General features: G+C 35.8%; 3 protein-coding genes and 1 long non-coding RNA gene across 4 annotated transcripts in view; 3 read left to right on the top strand and 1 right to left on the bottom strand.

The window, feature by feature from the left end:
• LOC129575620 (acid sphingomyelinase-like phosphodiesterase 3b) overlaps positions 1–6,986 on the top strand; it is a 91,310-nt gene extending 84,324 nt beyond the window's left edge. The window contains exon 10 of the mRNA XM_055459489.1: positions 791–6,986. Within this exon, the coding sequence (XP_055315464.1) occupies positions 791–1,604 (814 nt within the window). The 3' untranslated portion in view covers positions 1,605–6,986. The remainder of the gene's footprint in view (positions 1–790) is intronic.
• A 125-nt stretch (positions 6,987–7,111) lies between these two features.
• On the bottom strand, positions 7,112–9,572 carry LOC129575621 (uncharacterized). The gene is made up of 2 exons (XR_008688808.1): positions 9,172–9,572; positions 7,112–9,027 (listed from the first exon to the last, which is right to left on the bottom strand). It is a non-coding gene; the product is annotated as an uncharacterized LOC129575621 (long non-coding RNA).
• A 1,434-nt stretch (positions 9,573–11,006) lies between these two features.
• On the top strand, positions 11,007–15,353 carry LOC129575613 (uncharacterized). The gene is made up of 11 exons (XM_055459479.1): positions 11,007–12,131; positions 12,238–12,509; positions 12,591–12,735; positions 12,816–12,944; positions 13,069–13,154; positions 13,287–13,350; positions 13,500–14,076; positions 14,296–14,490; positions 14,621–14,706; positions 14,789–14,991; positions 15,091–15,353. Exons 1-11 carry the CDS (start codon positions 12,027–12,029, stop codon positions 15,188–15,190), a joined length of 1,962 nt encoding a protein of 653 aa, XP_055315454.1. The 5' UTR covers positions 11,007–12,026; the 3' UTR covers positions 15,191–15,353.
• A 924-nt stretch (positions 15,354–16,277) lies between these two features.
• Positions 16,278–18,757, top strand: LOC129575616 (uncharacterized). The gene is made up of 3 exons (XM_055459485.1): positions 16,278–16,625; positions 16,822–17,012; positions 17,149–18,757. Exons 1-3 carry the CDS (start codon positions 16,468–16,470, stop codon positions 17,907–17,909), a joined length of 1,110 nt encoding a protein of 369 aa, XP_055315460.1. The 5' UTR covers positions 16,278–16,467; the 3' UTR covers positions 17,910–18,757.
• Positions 18,758–20,625: the final 1,868 nt, after the last annotated feature.

The following is a 20,625-nucleotide window of genomic DNA, read 5'->3' as shown; positions in this document are numbered from 1 at the left end:
TCAGTTGACGTTCATTTCATTAATCAAATAGAAAATAGAAAATGCAGCAATTATTCACCGAATAAACTGTGTGCCTGGGCATTTTGAGCAATTATATTCGATGGATGTGTATGGGTGAGAGAGAATATGGAAACTGTGCGAATGTTTGACTTTTCATTCACAATGTTTGCATATGAAATGGAATGAGATGCTCTCTATCTCTCTAGCTTCATCTCTGGTGGTTGCATGAAATTATTTCATTCGTCAACTGCCGAAAAATACATATGCATTATACAGCAAACGACGGAAATTGTGAACTGAAAATGGTTAACTCAATTATTCAAATATTAATGTTGGAATTAATTATGCAAAATGTGCACATTTCGATCGCGCAAAACCAAGTCGCATCGACAAATGTGTGTGACATAAAATTGGTGAGTGCGAAAAATTCTGCGCGAGAATAAATTCCATAATTTTCTGACCCATTGTAAATCGTATGTTATGTGCTAATCGACATGCATGTGATTCGAATTGTAAAATTGGCTCAACAGCAATTGAAATATAAACACGCGTTTGCCACTAAACACGAAATCCAGTTGAATGTATTGCATTGATTTTGAAACTATCATTTTTCACGTAAAAATCAAATAACAAATGGCTGAGTGATTTAGAATTTTATGTAGCACTAAATTAGCCACCTTGTTTAAATAGGTGAAATTAAAAAAAAAATTAGAAACTAACATAAAACAGCATGAAAGCATTGATTCCTTTTCTCACTCTCTTTCTGTTTCTCTTTCTCTTTTTTTTTCAGATATTATCGCGCGAATTCTGTACGCTATTCAACTCCTTCAACCTCAAAATGCGAAGGGGTGTGTGCATTAAATCATTACTGCGCCATAACGCGAGTTGATTATCACGAATTTCGTCATTGCCTCGAGTCGGCGGCCAGTGCACTGGCATCGAACAGTGCACGTTCCAATGTTTGCATACCAATCGCTGCAAATATTGCATTATTATTAGCCACTTACACGATAATGAAATGCCAACAACGAAAATTGCTGTTCGAGTGGCTGCAGTTCCTAATCGTCGATTTGGTGATAGGCGTGTTGTTATTAGTGAAATGTTCGCAAAAGCTCATTGTCATCATGCTTGATGCATTATTATCGTCTCAGTGGCTCAATAATTGTGCCGAACTCCATGTGAAGTCATCATCATCATCATCATCATCATCAATGCAAATGATTAGCGACCAAAATGTGTACTACAGCAGCGACAACAGCAGAGGCAGTGAAAGCAATCCATCATTCAATGAAATCAATGATTTCATTCGTTTTTCGCGTGCATTTATCGGCTATGCAACGCATCAAGTGTGTTGCATTTGTGCAAGAATATCCAAATGCATGGAAATTGTACAGAGTGACAACGACGGTGATGATAAAAATACCATGCAAAAAATGCAACTGCCAATGCCATCAACTCACCAATATTCCTACCAATTCTCCTCAAGCTCTAAGTGTAAGTCATGCCAAACTAAATTATTCACAAACGTAGATAGTCTTAAACAAATACATAAACCAATGGACTCAGTCAGCGGTCTTGACACTTCGATACCATATAATGTGTAAATCGTGTCGAGTCTCAAGTGTTGCATCGCATTCGAGATGCCAGTATGAAGAAGGAATAAACACAAACAAACATATAAAATATAACTCAACTTATACACATACATACTAATATACATTATATGACATTATTCGAAATGGAATGCAGACGAGAAATTCTTTGAATTGGATATAGATGAAATGTAAGAGCACGATACCTTACTCGGGCTGTTCATTAATTCAGTAAAAATGTGCTGCTTGACGCTTCGGATCCTCAATTAGATTGGATCAAGAGAGAGGAACAAACCAGAAAATGTGCGTTGTGGGAAATTGCATCAAGTTCGTCAACTTTTGTGTGTAATTTTCGAATAATTCAATCAAAAATCGACCCATGTAAATCCCATCGTGCAATTTTCCATGAAAACACAACCAAAACACACACACAAACATTTTTCTTAAAAAGAATTTTACCAAGAGGATTTCTAGTCAAACTGTGTTTTATTTATTCGAATAAGTGCAATAGAAAATAATTTTTTTTTTACTAAGGTAAAACCAAAACCAAAAACAAAAACAAAAAAAACAGACGGACTGTAGAAAGAGAGTGGTTCGAAAAAAAAACGACGCCGACCACAACAACAGCAACAGCAGCAAAAAAGAAAGAAGAAAAACGTATAAAAACTATTATGGCTAAGTAAATAGGGAATATAAAAACGAAACGAGAAGTAAAAGCACACATTCATATTTTAGCTGATATTTTTCGGGGTTATAAGAAAATTAGAGAATGTGACTAAACACCGTGGTTAGATGACATTTATATTTTTCACCGTTTCTGACATTTATTGGTTTGAAAACCAAAGTTTTTATCAGGCGTCTGCTACATTTACCTAATCGCCGGAGATATTATCTGCATTGGCCACAAAGAGATGCTTAGACACAAACACAACACTCATTTATACGAATTTAAAGCAAACCAAACCGAACGGACGCAAGAGAAATGAAACGAGGACAAGAATAAAAAAAAAAAACGAACCATGAGAAACAAATGTCTGATGCATTTATTATAAGGTGAAGCAGCTTAGGGAAATGGATAAGAGTCGAGCAAGAGAGGTGTGCGTATAATCAGGCAACGATTTGTTTTGAAATTGTATTGAAAAGTTTTTCGTGATTAGATTTCGTTTGACCCGTTTATATATAAATATGTTGTGGGTATGTGTGTTTCTCGAAAAGTTACTCTCTCAGTGCCAGATCTCGTCTGTGAAACGGCTACTGCCGAGAGAAAGAGAGAATGGGCTAGATCATTGCACAACCATTAAATATGCTTTATAAATATTTAATCCCTCTCCACAAGAAGAGGAAGAGAACTAAAAACGAAATAAAAAAATAAATTAGATACCAGTTTTATCGATTGAAAAGAAAAAATTAACCAACAAAAGTATTCAAAATAATCGAATAGACACATATTATACATGTATATTTGCTGATTGCATTTTAATGCGTGTGCCTCAGCTCAAAAACTAAAAATGTGAGTGTGTGTGTGTGTAAATGCTGGTTCAATTGTTTTCGTTGCGTCAATCATTTTGGTATTTATTCGCATTCGCATCTCATTTCGGTCATGATCACAAATACCGCAGACATGACACAAATCCATTTCTATTATGTATCACCAACATAAAATTCAGTGTATCCTCTATCTGTATATGAAAACGATATAAATATAAATGTTTTTTTTTTTCACACAAATACTACTTCTGTGTTAGAGAATAAGATAACACAAGAGCAACCATCATAATAGCAACAAAAAAAAGACTAACCGAATAGAGCAAGCGAAAAATAACAACACACACATTGAATGCTACACATACACAGGAAAATAGCAGCAGTTAATGCGAAATAGCTGAGGATTTATGCCAAGCATAGAAACTCAACAAACTTAGATTGGTACATTTTGATGTTGTGACTTTTGTCTCAAACCAATTTTTCGGCTTCGTCCAATTCATTGCTGGATTTCATTCCTAATCAGGACAATATTTGTCACAAATTGAACAGAACTCACAAATTTATTTGGGACGAAAGTCACAAATTTAAAACGTATCTAAGATTGGTGAGTTTCCATATGCTAGATATATATATCCTCAACTATTGTGCAAACACTGGAAAAAAAAATAGAAGAGGAATGAAAAAAAGGGAATAAAAATGAATACAGTACTAAATAGAAAACTATGGCAGAAAAAAAAAATATTTTATATTTATGTATGTCTAAAACAATATGTGCTGTGCTAATAAAATATTCTTCTAGATACCATGAAATGTGAATGACAGACGGGAGCGGAAGAGGGAGAGTAGCGAGATAACTCCAACATAGGAAAAATGTTATAAAAAGAACAGAAAAAAAATGTGATTTATAAATGAGAAAAAGAATGGTGAATACAGTACACATACACAATGTACATATAAATTGCACAAAAAAAATGCTGAAGAACAAAAAGCGAATGAAACATAGAGAAAAATAAATAAAAACAACCAATCCATAGACAAAAGACACACCACATAAAAGCACGACCCCATCTACAATCCATCATATACCGCAAAGAAAGGAATAAATAAAAATAAATTATCATTATGTTAGTCCATGCAGACAAATCACATTTGAAAGAAGGGAAAAAAAAACATGCAGCATTCCTTTTAAAGAAGAAGAAGAAATGTGGAGGAATAAGGAAATAGGAAAGAAATGTGAAACAGAAGAATGCAGCCACTGACACACAACCAGAATAGATTGAAATAAAGAGCAAGCTAAGACTATGGACAACACACAAATTACACACCATATATACGGTATAAATATTATATAGAAAAAATAAAAGAAGATTGAACATCAAACAGAAAATTACGGGGTAAATAAATGATATACATGGGGACAATTGTGTACATATATAAATTATGCCATTTTCGCATTGATTTTTAGTTAAATTTAATAAAACGTAATTAACGGTCCAGTGTGTCTTTGGCTCAATCATTCATGTGATGCACTCATTTATGAAACGCACATATATGCGAGCGAGTGAGCGAACGAACGAGTAAACGTACGCGTAACATTCACTCCGGATGTAGACGATGAAGCGACAGTGGTTCGGACCGAGCCAACCAAATGAAATTAGCAAATTGCCTGGAAATGTCAAACTATTCAAAGAAAAGTTTTCATTAAGTCAAGTTAATTCAGTGAATTAAGCGGTATTCGCATATCTCGGCATCGGCCATATCTCGAAGTTTAGACGAGAGACTATTACATTGTGTTCGATGTGTGTGTATGTGTTGATTTCCATGGCAGCCGACTCCTGCTTTCGAAAAGCTGAGGAAAAACTTGAAAGTTGGATAAATTGCGAATTAATGAAGTCACTCAGGAAAGTTGAACTATTAAAAGCAATCAATGACACTGCACCAACCAACTAACCAACCATGGACTGATCTGACAACGACGACAACGACTTTGTCTCAATCCATTTGTATCTAGATTCTTCTTTAATTGGCATGTGTATTTCAATGGCATAGCAACGTATTGCAAGTTGCACATATATTCCAATATGTGGCCAGGGATCAAGTCATTTCACAGACCAAAAGGCCATTTAAAAGCAGCCGGTTCAGTAACATATTCATTTGCAATGAAGTGTCGGGTCAAATGATTGCCGAAAATATGTTGTATGCACAAACATTCATACAATATCTGTTGCAAAATTTAATCTCAGTCATTTTTGAAACAGAAAACACAACCCAAAATCACTTGGCTAATATTCGTATGTCATCCATTAAATGGAAGAATGAACAAATGAACAAATAAACAAAAACAAAAAAACGGTTTCCGCAAATTAAATACGCAACAAGTGCACAGATAACCAACGATATAAAAGATCGACCGTTTTACTCATGTGTAAAAGTTTTTTTTGCTCTCCAATGAAACTTCTGTGTAAGGTAATTGAGAGAGATGAGAGAGACTCCTTCGTTTGCGACAATTGTCTTGAACTATTTCATTTTTGTTATTTGGTTTGTGCCGATCCCCTTTGAATAACGGCGGCATTGTTGCAACGCTACTTTCCGAAAAGAGAAAAAAAAAAAACAGAACAAGTGATGAATTAAAATTCCTGCATTTAGAGTGAGCGTGCTACTACCGTTCATTCAGGACAAAAATTCGTTGTCAATGGCATGAGTTCAGAGCATTCTGTAAATAAACGCTGAATTATATAAACTTACAATGAACTATGAATAGGCTTGGAATTGTAGATTTGGAGAATGAGACGCTTTAAATTTTCCATGCACCGTGCTGAAGGACCAAATACTTACCGGCAGGCCGCCTCTCGGCATGACATCGTTCATTGCATTAAGACTCTTTTCTCTCTGCGATAACCAAACCAAAAGAAAAAAAACAATGGAGAATAAGAAACACGAAAGAAAATACCTACGTAGGATTAAAGTTAGACAGAGCTACAGAGCTTCAGTTGCAGCATATTTTGTAAAGAAACTTAATCCAAATTGGTGCTGAAAACCATCTTCTACCAATCTATTATATAACCAGATAGAACAGATTTAAAAAAAAAATACACAGTAATAGAATTTGTATGTTTAAATAAAGAAAATGTCAAAAAAAAAATTATATTCGATGATCACACATTTATAAATGAGCTGTCAGCTTATCTTTTCAAACGTAAAACGAAAGAGAGAAACTGACTATGACTTGCTATATATAAGAACAGTTTTAATTTAACAAGAAACTAGATTTGGTTCGATTATTACTTGAATGTAATAAAAAAAATCGTGGTATTTCGGATAAGAAAATTGTACTAACAAAGAAAGACATTTGGCAATTGTCGGAATTTTCTCCGACGATCCACTATGATTACTCAATCGAATCGTTGTTCCGTATCTTTTTAAACTGGCGTAGTAATAGAAACAAAAAAAAAATCAAATTCATTTTTATTTTCGTTTTCATTCGCGATTGGATATTTCTACCGCCGAAAAAAAAAAAACAATTTACTACGGTACGTTTCACGTATTTTTAGCCGATTTTAAAATTGGCAATAAATGATGTAATTAAAGTAATCCATTTATATTATGAACTAAACGTTATGAAAACAACCAACAACAAATAGCTAAAAAGAAATTATTATAATAAAAATATGATAAAAGCAAGAAAAAAAAAATAAACGTAACATTAAGGATGAGCAGTCGAGCAGTTGGACGAGAACAAAAAATAAATGCATTGCGAACTAGTTGAGAGCCAGAACATTCAATGTGTTGTGTCAACCAAAGTTCCCTTGGACTCTAACCAAAAAAAAAAAAAATACATATATATATATTCGAATTAAAACAATGGAACAACTCTTATAAGATTATTTCCATACATCCAGAAAAAAAATGGAGCAAAAAAATAAAAAAATAAAACATAATTTATTTTGATTAATTTTATGTCTAAGAGGAACTATAAATAATGATAAATGAAAAACGATGATGGATTGCAAACAAACAGACAAGAAAAAAAAAAGTTTTTAAACAAAAATTCATGTATTTCGAAAAAAAAAAAAAATGTTTAATTGTCGTTATGTATTCAATAAAGATTATATAATAAAATGGAAGAAAATAAAGCGAAACAATTTGTGCGTTTTGTGATTGAGTTTCAATTTTTCAGATGATTTTCTGAGCTACATGATGCGTACAAACAACAAAGGGCAAGTAATAATCTTCTCGGAATTCTATCTATTTTTTTATATTGAAATTAAAACGCACGTTTTGCAAATATGTACTGCTTAAACAAATCTTCATTAAACACATGTTATTTCCGATTGTAGTAATTCAGTCGAAGGGATATTATACAGAAATACAGTGTTCTCGTTTGAAATCAAGTGGCCGAAACAACTTGAATCCTTCTTCATTGATTTGTGTGCGAGATTCCATATGGAGTGGGGTTTGCGTTTCAATCGACAATATTGTAAACATATTCATGGCGAAAAAAAATTTATGTGCAGTCTCTCTCTCTCTCTCTCTCTATTTTACGTCCTGTTAAGTTATCAAAACGGCACGAAACTCTAAAATCGTTTGTTGTTGCTGTTGTTGGAACACAGTTGCTGACATAGAAACATAAGCATTCGTTTAAATGGCTTCTATTCTTATAATCTTCATCGTTCTTAATCGTTGAAAAACACTAAAGGCTCTTTTTTACAACTTATCGGTTCAATTATGACTGTGACTGTTGCCAGCATTCATTCAACAATATATGTACGCCAAAAAGCCGGAGAGAAGAAGAAACAGATGAAGAAGAAAGAAAGAAAAAATTACAAGCGACTAAATATCACCGTTCAATGTGCATGTCAAAAGACATAAAAATGTTCAAACAAATTACTTATGCATAAATTTCATATGATGATATGAGTTGTAGAACAAGTTTAGTGAAAAAATGAATGAAGGAAAAGCGAAGCGGAGAGAAATGAGAAAGAAAAAACATTGAAAATCATTGAAAATGGCAACGAAATGCAAAACGAGCACTGAACCACACATCGCGTTCACTTTTATCAAAAGCATTTTCGATGGCAATGGATTAGTTATTTTAATAGGGCCTTTAACATGCAAATAAATCCTCGTTTGAAAATGTCATATGAAGTGTGTGTGTGTATGTTTGTGTGGCGTCGTACATTTACAATAAGATGGAGAAATCGTTTGGCAAAGAAAACGAAAATCCAAGCGACCAAATGCTGGTTTCGATTTGAGCTCACACGCGCGCCACAAACGCAATGCTCCATCGACTTGGTATTGTTGTTGGTATTGTTGTTCTATGCTAGTTCTTTTCTTTATCCTCGTCTGTCGATGTATTCTATGAAATGGGTCTACCCTTCAGCCACTGAAGTTACTGCAATTCATCCGTGTTTCGTTTGTGTTGACAATTTTCTACGCGATACGCCTAAATACAATGCCATTTTTCTGCTGAGTGCTCACTGCCTTTTGCCAAGTAAAATGTGATAAATATCCGCATGGTTGTTGCACAAACAAACAAACAAAAAAAAAACCACCAAGAACAACAAAACACGTACAACATAACAGCGAACATTTGATTTGTGCTGTGTTGATGTTTCCATTATTTGGAATTGAATCGGATGTAAATAGCCGCACAATAAATTCAATTTTATGGCATACTTTGTGGCTGGTTGAGCTATTAACAGGCGAAGAAAACACAACAACAACAACAACAGCAGCCATTAGTCAGGCATTGACCATGATACTTTCTCTATGATGACAAACGCTACTTCATTGAAATGCGATGGGCAGAATCACCGAAAAACACTTAATCTTTCGCTTCACGATGAGTCCTACTTATTAAATTGAATTTGCAAACAGCAGCGCTTCGTTCGTCAAATGATTTGATTTCTTAACTGATGCGTTGAAAAAATGGTAAGTACATTTCGTTCATCTGATGAAATGGAATAGTCCCAAGGAAAAACCACAAAATCAAAAGAAAAAAAAAGAATGAATTGTAATCAAATACCAAAATCAAATGATTGGATGCAGAACGAGGATAAAAAAAATATGCTTGGAATAGCTGTTTGAATCATACCTTTTGGTGATGCATGAAAATTGAACCCAAAAACCAATTTCCACAAAATGGTAAATTTTTCAAAATCGTTCACCGTCCCCCAACATACACGCACACACTCAACAAATCGGATTGGTCTGTGTGCGGCACTTTGCAGCTGCACACAAAAAGTAATTTATTTAATTACGTATCATCCAGTATTTTAGCATTTTCGCTCATTCAAGCCAATACTCCGTAAAAACATCATTAATTATGTTTGATAGATTATGCTCAATTGTGTCAATACCATGCACAAAATAATACGTAAAACGTTCCATAGACGGGGGTCCGAATACAATTGTCGAGTATTTCTTGCGATTCGGGATTTACTACGAAAATTTCGGCTGCCGCTTTCGATTTTGTACATTCGCAATATTTTGACTAGTTATCGAAGCGGTCGCATACACGTGCAAAGCTTGGGCCAGTGTGAATGAGAGCGGTATTTACAGGGAGCAAGAGAACGAGAGCCGAATGAAATGGTCAGATGCGGCAGAGAGAGAGAGAAAGAGAGAGAGAGAGAGAGAGAGAGAGGATAAGAGTGATGAGGGAGCGAGAGAGCGATGCTCATGAAATATGGGCACGGCGTGCAGGCAGCACTGCGCGAGAGCCTGGCGTGTATAAACATCGCAGCACAATAAAATAAATCGAATTAAAGTAAAATTAATTGGACGTCTGTTTTTATGTGCTGTAATTTTTTTCATTTTGATTCGTTTATGCCGCACTCTCAAATAATACTCAATACGGAGAGCCAGAACGAATCGAACATTTTATTCCACTTTTTTTCGCATTTCCGATATGGTTGCGATATATTGAATGGTTGGTTCTTGGACAATGCGATATGTTTATTCACCAATCGATAGCAATTGCACACAAGCACATACACATACGCATACGATGGTTTTTGCACAAGCCAAACGCGAACGGCATTTTATGCAAGGAATGGGTCATAAACACCAATCACACAATATCGAAATAAAAATATAATGTACGATCCGTTCGCCAAATTTACCGTGAACATCGAATTATGATACGAACGAAAAGTGTACCGCTATTGAGTTTGTTTTCGGATTAGTGACAGCCCATTGTATATATTCAGCAATTTTCTCATACTGACCTTTCGTTCGCGCTGCTTGTGCTCTCTTTCTCCCTTTTTTGACAGTCTTTGGTTTGCGTTCGCTGTACTTCAGTTCGTTAAACTCATGTAATTAGTTTGTTATTTCGATGTACCAAATTAGAACAACAAAAGTGACAACAGCATCGGACCAAGATAAATATTGGCATGGCGTAAAATATTTTCAAAGTTTTTGAATGCTGTCGATGACACACACATACACTATGAATGCTCATTATGAACTGAAATTAAATGACACGGTAAACGAGAGATATTCCTTAGAATTTCAGTGCATCAGCATTTTCAAAGCTTCGACAACATCATCAACAGCTCATGTTTCATGTCACTTCGGCTCAACGTGCGAAAATCCAATTTCATATTTGTCAATCGCAAATGACTAATTTCCAGTGAATTTTATGTTCCATACAATCATAATATGCACATGTCATAGAGAGTGTGTCTATCTCTTTCTGTGAGTTTGACATGGCCAAACATTCACAATGCCGAAATGCACAAAACGACAGGCACGGCATGCACCCTAAATCTCAATTACAACTACTGAGAAAATAATAGTTTGCCAAGAAATTTAATAACATTTTCAATATGCCATTTATTGCATGCACGGATGACGTATACAGAAAATGTTGTGTGCCCCAAATCTGCTTCTTCGCTCCCGATTCGCACACACACCCACACACACCGGGAGAATGAAAGCCGAAACATTCTCTCTCCGCACCGCTGCTACCACACTGGATATTTCATTCTTTCGTCTCTGTTTGTCAATCTCAGCTCGCCCTCTCTCTTTCTCTAGCTCTTTCGGCTCGTAACGCATGTGGCAAAAAAGTTCTTCGGTGTACAAAACTCAACTTTGCCAAACTCACTTTCCAGTGTTGCATACGCTTCAAGTATTAATTTCACATGGTTTCAGTTTGTCGGTTGTTGTTGTTGTTGTTGCTATTGTCGTCGGCTTTTTCTTTTGCATCGCTCGTTCTGAGTTTTAAGTTGATACTGCGGCGGCTGCTGTTCGCATAAATACACATACACAAACTTAGCTCCGATGGAATTTGAACCTAAGGCGCTGTAGCGAATCGGATTTTATATTAATTCATCTCATTCTTTATCCCTTCATAACCGTATGAGATTCGACAGCCACCAAAACGATGATATCGTCGAATTGATTCAATTTTCACCAACACTTTGATACAATAACACTTTGATACACGCTCTCTCTCTCTCTCTCTCTCTCTCTTTCTCTCCTTTCTCTCTATCTGTCCTTCCATCTCTCCAACGTTTCTCCGTCGTCGCGCTTCGTTCGATGTCGACACATTTTTCAAGTCACTCACACCACCCCGAACCAGTACCAAAACCAATGCAATTGGCTAATTTCTAACGCAGCGCTGTTTTGCCGTGACTGTTTATTTTCATTTTTAAATCGGTCTTCAATAAGCTATTCTCTTCTCGTTTGTTTTTTCTTTCATTTTGCCTTGCGTGTGTTTGTATTTGATTTTGTGACGGTTTTGTTGGCTGTGACATTTATGTGCACATTTCTGTTCGATTGCGATTCAATCATCAATAAACTGACAACCAACGTGAATTCGTAAAACATTGACTATTTCTAACAGCCGCGAATTTATTCCCTTTTTTTTCCCCATTGGCATCGCATTTATTTTGTCAATAAAATTCGTTTGCTAAAGCATTAATTCTTTGAGTGTGATTTCGAACTGAAATGGCCACATCAATGGAATCTGAAATGGATTTTTCGCTATCGTTCACTGAGTTCGAGAATGATCTCAAAACGGCTCAACAGAATTTGATTCTATTTGCTGAAATCGTAAGTTGAACGCAATTCAAAACGGTCGTCCGTTCATTGAGAAAAAATTGGACAAATATCGTTTCTTTTTTGGTCGTTCATTCAAAATAAATTCTTTTTGTTAAAGCAAAATTCATTCAAATCCGGCGAAAATATGCTACGCAGTGACGTTAGCCAATTCAATACTATCAAAGGAACGGTTCAAAATCTGGGAGATATTTTAAGGAAATTCAATTCAGACGTTGACATTGTTTTCGCGCATTTCAACGATCACAACACAGCCCAGGCGTATTTTTTCACTAGCGATGAAAAATCACAAAACGTCGCCGACAATAAATGTCAAATAACTCACATTGTCGATGCACAGCAACGTCTTTGCTACGCCATCGATGTGAATGGGTAATTTTATAATATTGAACGTAAAGAACGTGTATAAAATTAAATACTGTGCACATTTCATTTTTGCTTTGGCTTTTGTAGCGAAATTCTGAGGCAACTGAAAAGATTCTGGAAATATTCGTCGGTACAGGAGCTGGAGACTAACGAGTCGCTTAGGTTGAATGACGTTTTTGGCATTGAAATTGATATGAACATGCATCGTGGAAGATTCGTGTTTGACACAACGGTTTGTGCGGGAAAAACAGAAAACATTTTCAAAATGAAATTGCCTTGGAAATTGTGCACATGCAATTAATTTATTTTCAGAAAAACTCGGTGCGCATTCGCTTAATCGATACTGGTGAAATTATCGATGCTGGAGATTATGGCTTTAAGAAACTGCCAGATGACATAAAATCGATTCCGCCTTGTGCAATCCTTTGTCGAATCGAACGGGTATTAGCAATGAAATTCAGCATGCACATTTTATTTCTCTTTTGTTCGTTGCACTCTTGTTCGCTTTTGAAATATCAATTTCGTGTTTTTGTTAAGTAATTTTCATAATATTTTCTCCAAACAGATTGGACCAGATGAAGTGGAATCGTTGCCAGAATCGGTGAAAGGGCAAATATTTGACTATCGAATTCGGAAAATTGATGAAAGCAAGTAAGTGATGCTGATGCAATTTATCATTCAACTTCGACACACACTGAATTGATTGAATTTAATCATATTCGTATATTTATACGATACTGTGCCATTCTCGCTCATTTCGGCCAATGAAATCTCTCGGTGCAGCCATATCTTTAACATTGACGTTTTTTCGAAAAATCCATTTTTGCTGGGATTCGCTGACGATACGGTAAATTGAATAAAGTAGACAAAAAAAAAATAAAATAAAACGAAACAATTGTTTATCCGGTCACATTTCTTTCTGTGTGTGAGTGTGTGTTCCGGAAACGGATTGAATATATTTTTTTGTCACATTACAATGTATAATTAAAACTGTAGAACTGGAAAGCGTTTAACGAATTCGGTGGCGGTGAATTGGAACCATCCGGCGACACCGATGTCAGTTGGAATCTTGAGCAAACAATAAATAAAACACTGCAATCGAAGTGGAATGTCACCATGGGAAATAGATTGAAAAAATCGCAGTTGCCGACTCCCATTTATAATTCCAATTATGATCTCAATGACAACACATCAAGTGACTTTCAATCGGTTGAAAATCGGAATGCAATCGCATCGAATGCCAGCTCGTTCATCGATGCAAATGGAGCTGCTGCACTCGATACAACAAACAATGATTACGATTATGATGGCGACGTCGATGGCAACAACGGCGAAAAATCAATTTCAATTAAAAATCGCTTGGGCGATCCGCCATCCAAATCGTGGTGCTTGAATCCGAACAAACGGCAGGCAAACATCATGAATGACTCTTCGCGTGCACATTGTTTGAACAATGGAGGGCGGCAATGGCAGAAGCAACAGTACCATCAACATTGCCATCAAAACTCGTTCACCAGCTCAAAATCGGCATTCGAAAGCGTTCGGCCAATGAAGACGCAATGCGAAACGTATTGTAAGTGTTACACTTCTAGTAATTCTGACTCGTTAATAATGCAACATTCGATTGCATCGTTTAAATTGTGCTGTACGCATGGGAAACAACTCTACATCGTTTTTTTTTTCTATTTCTCTCTCTCCCTCTTGAGTTCTTTTTTGTTGTTGTAGCTATTTTGTTTTTGCTCGTTGCACTTCTGCGCTCATTTTGGCACACAATGTTTTTATGTCATTTCAGTATTGCAAAGCCATCACAACCAGCTTAAAACACCTCGTGTAGGTGAACCAACCACCATTATTCCGACCTGTGTGCTCAATGCAACCGAGTTCTATGGTCAATTGGGTCGGCATTTCAGTGGATTTCACTACTTCCAACAACGACTGAACATTCGCCGATCACATTTCGAATACGAACAGTACTCCCAGATGCCAGGTACAATGATTATTAGTTTTTTTTTCTTTCATGAGTGTGTGTGTTTGTGTGTGTTTGCTACTATATTTGATTTGCTGGTGGGGATAAAAATTAAAGCTCCCTGGATATTTTATTTCATCGTTTTTGGCAGGAAACGCGGAATTGGTTTTGGTTTTGCTTGAAAATGGACTATTCCACCGAGCCAAAGTTTTGAGCGGTGCTGATGATCAAGCCACGGTAAATAAAACAAACATCATTTGAATGTTTATTTGTAAGTACAGAACGGCATTATGAGCGAGAATTTTCCTCTTGATTGTAGGTATTCTTACTCGATTATGGTACCACGCATAGGGTTTCATTGCATCATATTCACAAATGGACACCACACTGTGACAAGCACTCATTTCAAGCCATACTTTTCACATTGTCCAATGTGAAAGTTCAACATTCGATTGTCAATTCCCACATCACCAATTTGGTCAATGAGAAAATTCCCAAAACATTCGTTTCAGCAGAAATTACGTAAGAATACCCAAATTTCCATAGTACTTCGATTGATTGAATAAAATAATTATGTGTTGTTGCTTTGTCGTTAATTTTTTTTTTTTTTTTTTCAAATAGAAATGTCGATGGCCGTTCGATTTCCGTGCGTTTGTTTGACGACAGTGGTTTTGACATCGGCGAGGAGATAAACTGTATCGTAGACTGTATCTCAGCGTAAATGTCATTAATTATTACAAATTGGAAACATGAACAGAAAAACCTATAAAAATGTTTCATTCAAAACTGTATAACCAATTTTCGAAAATAAAAAAAAGAACAAAATGCTGGACAAAAAAAAAAAAATACAAAGGCTATTTTAATCAAATAAAAAAAAAACAAAATCAATTACGTTCATCTATTAAAAGCGATTAAGCGATGGTGTCACAACCTCTGGGAAATCGTACCAGGCGTAAAAAAGCGTTCGATCAAACAAAAACACATTCTCACTCTCTCTCTCTCTCTCTCTCTCTCCCATCAAAATGGACTAATCGAATGGGCAACATAACAGCCAACATCGGATAGAGCCGAACAACAAAGGACAGTGTACACCACCACCAAACATGATTACACAAACACAAAATGCTCTCGCTTCGACGAGAACAAAAAGCGGGCAGCGACAGTAACAATGAAGAGAAGAACTCAAAGCTATTTGGAACGAAGATTTGTTATCACACAATGCATAATAATGATAATGCTATTGTTATTATTCTGCACTTGATGCTCTGTGTGTTTGCGTGCTCGTGTTGCTTTTATGTTTTTGGCTTTGTTACCGTGAGCCGCTTCGACATTGTGGGTGCATGAATGCCCTTTTTTATATGACCGTAAGTATAAAATGAATGGGGATGATATGCATTGTGCATACGGTAGGTGCATATTTTGTTCTGTATTTCGATGTCGTTTTACACCTAAACACTGAGAACCGAATAACTGCGATTTTGCCATAAACATTGAAGCACAAAATTCATTAGTTTTGGCTGTGAAATGTGGATACAAAACGAATGAATGAAACAAAAGAAAAGGAATCGATAGCAAATACACAAAGAAGAGATAGAGAAAAAATATGTGCCACACTTAGCAGTAGCCGACAATGAGTGTTAGACCGAAGAGTGTTGCACGATGCCAGTGAAATTTTATTCGTTTATGGTATGAGGAGATTCGATCGCATTGTGTGAGCAAATGAAACAAAACATATCGTTCGGCCGCTGTATTTGAGCTCTGTACGCAGAAAATGGTTAATCGGTGAAGTGACCGACAAATGAGTGAGTGAGACAAAGAAAATCGTCTTGTGATTTTGCATCGAGTCACGATGCTTGCGATTTTGTTTGTCACACATTTCTGGGTGAAATATCATCATACTGTATTCCAGCCGACAGCTTGTTTATGCTATATTTTTTGGCACATAAAACAAATATTTAACAAATTGAGTGAAATATTCTGCGAGAAATCTTTGAAAAAATGTCATCCAACTGGCAAATCGTGCTGAATAAATATCTCGCGAATTTTCAAACTGAAACAACGACAGCGTTGGAAAATATAAACGATATGCTGAAACAATCTGGAAAAAATTACAATGAAGAGATGAAGAGTTGTTTTGCGAAGTGTGTAAACCGCAGGTAAATTCAATTCCAACATTTTCTTCTTTTTTTCAATTTTATTTCGATTTTCTTTATGTATCTTCAGTTGCAAATATAGTTTTTGGAACAAATTAGACCATTTTGCCTTGTTATGTTTCACATAAATTTTGATTTTTTCTTAATTGATCCACACACATGAATAACTAATGCGTATCTGTTTGCATTTTTTTCACAGCTTAGAGCAAACGTTGAATTTGTTCGATTTGCATATTAGCATAGATGCTAAATTGCCATCATCATGTCAACCCAGCATCGGTCATTCGGTGGCACCAATTGAGACTCAGACAATGAAGAGGCAATCCTCGACTGATGTTCAAAACGAGGCATCAAAGCGAAAGAAAACAATCGCTGAAAAGCAATTGAAAAGTAATTCTTTGTTTAATGCGCTTAGGTCAAATTTTTCTTAAAAATGCATAACCAATTCTTTTGATATTCGTTTTTCTTTGTACTTTTATTTGTCTCTTTGACACCACTAAAACACACTAATTTCTCTTGTTTTCAGATATCATGTTCTGCTGTTTTGATTGCAACAATCAAACAAATATCTTCGTCGATACATTCAGTGAAGTGTACGATCACTGGAAGAGTTGCCATGATTCAATGCCATTCCGGTTTGTTGCAGTGGGAAAGGCCGCCTGTTACCATTGCGGCAAAGTTGATGTTTTTGCAAAACTTAAGGATCATCACAAGAGCATTCATCCATCGAAAATATTCGTTGTAGTCGACTGGCAAAAAAAGTCAAAGTGTGGACTGTGTCACAAAGAGTTTTCGAAATCAGAAATGATTGTGCATTTCGAAGCAGAACATAAACCATTGCATTATGCCCACATCAATAGCCCGATTTGTTTGAATCAAAGCGAAATTAAGCAGCTCATCAGCTTAAATTCATCACAAACTGAAGCGATCGCTCCATCGGGTCGATTCGCAGCCTTCATGTGTGGCTATTGCCATACCGTAGAAAATATCTGCGAAGTGTCATTCATGCAACATATCAAAATGGATCCGTTCCAGTTCAACTGCTCAGTGTGTCCATTTTGGGGGAGCAGCATTCGTGAAACGACACAGCACGAGGCTACCGTTCACAGATTGACTATCGATACATTGAACCATTCAAATATTCTGATGGATCGATTGGAACAGTACTATCTACAGACGCGAGTCATATTCACCAACGGCCTCGTTTTGTACAAACACAATATACGACATTTGATGATCGCAACGAATTTTGGCCAATTAAAGAAAAATTGGCAATGCAGAAATTGACGGAATTCAAACCCGATGAACGGAGTCGTGAAAAAGAGTTGAAAGAACAGCAAAAGAATATGGATCGTTTGCGCATTACTGGTCTCCAAGATGTTAAATACTGTGATTTTTCCAAAGTATTCCGAATAATATGCAAAGCAATTGGTGTGGAGATTCGGTCTGAGAACGCTATCGAAGACATTCGACGAAGTTCGCATCATCTTATTGTTACACTGCGTGGAACTAGATTGAGAAACGAAATCTTAGGAGCTTGGCGTGACACCCCGAAAAAAGAAAAGTTAAAAGTGTTGGGAATGCTTGATTGTTTGGAGTCGCGGATAAAGCCCTGCAAAATATCGGTCCAACCTGAATTGACACGATTTTTCGCGAAACTTCGGCATTATGCCAAAAAAGCCATTCATTTTGGATGACGCACGATGGACTTAGGGTGAAGCAGAACGAACGAAGAGCCGTTGTATGGTCCAAAGAATACCTTGATAGATTCTAACGTGGCGGTCAACAATCAGCTTCAACTCAAAATTAATGCGATACTCTTGCATTGTTAACAGGAAAAATCCAGTTACAACCTATAGTTTAATTAACAATTTTGATAGTTACTTCGGTCAAAACATTTTAAACATTTCAATTTAAATAAAAAGAAAATTATTGAAATCTTGAAAATGAGAAAAAAAAAGATTAAGTAAAATTATATTATATTCCAAATTGAATATAATGAAATCTAAATAGAATATCATTGAAAATTTAACATTTAAAAAATGTTGAATACAATTATTCGAATGAAAAAAACTAAACTGAACTGAACAAAAAAAAAATTCATTAAAGAATTGCATTATTATTTTTCTATCGAACTAATTCTCTGTGAGATTTATTTCTTATGATCTGAAGATGTGAACGCAACAACCTTGTTCGAGATAAGGTGAAAGAGGTAAAAAAGACGGGAATTTGCTACATTTTATTGATTGTAGATGTATCAATTTTTCAATACAATCCACAAAATATTAATTAAATTGAGCAATTTATGCTCACATAGACAGAATACAAGTGAACCAGCGCCGTACCGTCCATACAAGCGGGGCTGAGCCCCATCTGAAATTTGCTGCACCCCGTTTACAAACGACGGCACAAGCGATACACACACAGACATTGTGTTGACACACGAAGAGTGTTCAAAGAAAAAAGTTAGCGAAACATGTACATGCACGCTCCGCGAAGCTCATCGTAAGTGTGAAGAGTATAACGAAAAAACAGCGACTCTGTGTGTGGTGAATCGCTACTGTGTATTTATGCGTTTCGCTGAACGCAATGCGTGAAAAATATCTGTTATTTTTATGCGATATTTCTATCCCATATAAATAAAAATATCCCATAGTAATCTCTGATTCTACACATCACTTTATCATAATTGAATTCAATAACCAAACTCCTGCTTTTCTGAGACGTCCGTACAAAAATGTAGCCTCAATAGTTTCGATGCATTGCAGCTCATTTGACATGAGCATGACATTGCACTCCATTTCGGTGGAATAAACCGGTCAATCTCAATATGGTGAATTCGGTAGCAAGGCGATCAACAATTTTTGACGACACACAGTCGCGTAAATGCGACCAAACCACAGAATATTGAAAAATTCCACGAAGTATAATGGTGAGGTAAACGTTTGAATATGACACGAAATGGAACAAACGCTTGACTCACGCTCGTCGGAATTGGCAACATCTAGGGTAGGGGTAGACACGATTAGTAAATTAGAATCTAATACAGTAAATTAGAGAATATTGGAAAATATTAGAAACTGAAATGTTTGATGACTTTGACATGGCAATTCTTTATGAAGATTTTTGTTTTGTTTGATGAAACAAAACGGTAAACAATACCGTTATTTGTCAACAAGTCTGCAAGTATTTCAACGCATTACCACTGTGCATAGTACAGAGACGTAAAATGTTCGCCATTTAGTTTTACATTGCCAATGCATTTCCTTATGGAGATTATTGTTTTGTTTATTTTTTGTTGTTTGTAAACAAATCTGCCAATCATTTAGCATTGCCTCTGTATATTTCGTATGGACCATATACTAAGTACAGAGGCAATGCTAAAAGATAGGCAGATTTGTTTACAAACAGCAAAAAATAAACAAAACAATAATCTCCATAAGGAAATGCATTGGCAATGTAAAACTAAATGGCGAACATTTTACGAGAATATTAGAAGATATTAGCACTTTCAATCGATTATTAGAAATATTAGAGAAAACTAAATAAAACTTGGGATATATTTCCGAAAAATTAGACAGATTAGTGATATTAGACCAATATTAGAATCCGTGTCTACCCCCTAGGGCAATATGCTATCATTATTGTTATGAGAAATTGCGATATTATAGATTGTGATGTGCACTGTCGTATGTCAACGATTTACACACAAATTATTTACCATTATTAAGTATTTATCATCATAAAAACCAACGCTATTTTTTTATTTCCGGCTTAGTTTTGAAATCGAAATTCGATTGCGTGTCACAAAATTGGCTTTCGATCCAATAGATCATTAGTGTATCCGTCTATGGAATGAGTGGCGGCACCTAATGCAAGAGGAAAAAATATCGACGAGATTAATTTTAGATTAAAATTTTCTGAAAAATACCAAACGGGACACAATTAATTAAATTAAAAACTTAACACCGGTGCTCGCATTCATTTCAGCAGTTGGTCGCTT

This window comes from Sitodiplosis mosellana, unplaced genomic scaffold, assembly GCF_009176505.1.
Source record: "Sitodiplosis mosellana isolate CC-2019 unplaced genomic scaffold, AAFC_SMos_1.0 Smas_scaffold_6167, whole genome shotgun sequence".
In the NCBI taxonomy this organism is placed as follows: Eukaryota; Metazoa; Arthropoda; class Insecta; order Diptera; family Cecidomyiidae; genus Sitodiplosis; species Sitodiplosis mosellana.
The sequence above is the reverse complement of the archived record's forward strand: the minus strand, read 5'-3'. Positions and strand labels throughout refer to the sequence as shown.

Excerpts from the sequence above, each read along its gene's own strand:
- LOC129575613 (XM_055459479.1), top strand. The coding sequence starts at position 12,027 with ATGGCCACATCAATGGAATCTGAAATGGATTTTTCGCTATCGTTCACT. Across the intron at positions 13,351-13,499 it reads TGGGATTCGCTGACGATACG|AACTGGAAAGCGTTTAACGA; the intron begins GTAAATTGAATA and ends TTAAAACTGTAG. Across the intron at positions 14,077-14,295 it reads GACGCAATGCGAAACGTATT|TATTGCAAAGCCATCACAAC; the intron begins GTAAGTGTTACA and ends ATGTCATTTCAG.
- LOC129575616 (XM_055459485.1), top strand. The coding sequence starts at position 16,468 with ATGTCATCCAACTGGCAAATCGTGCTGAATAAATATCTCGCGAATTTT. Across the intron at positions 16,626-16,821 it reads GCGAAGTGTGTAAACCGCAG|CTTAGAGCAAACGTTGAATT; the intron begins GTAAATTCAATT and ends TTTTTTTCACAG. Across the intron at positions 17,013-17,148 it reads CGCTGAAAAGCAATTGAAAA|ATATCATGTTCTGCTGTTTT; the intron begins GTAATTCTTTGT and ends TCTTGTTTTCAG.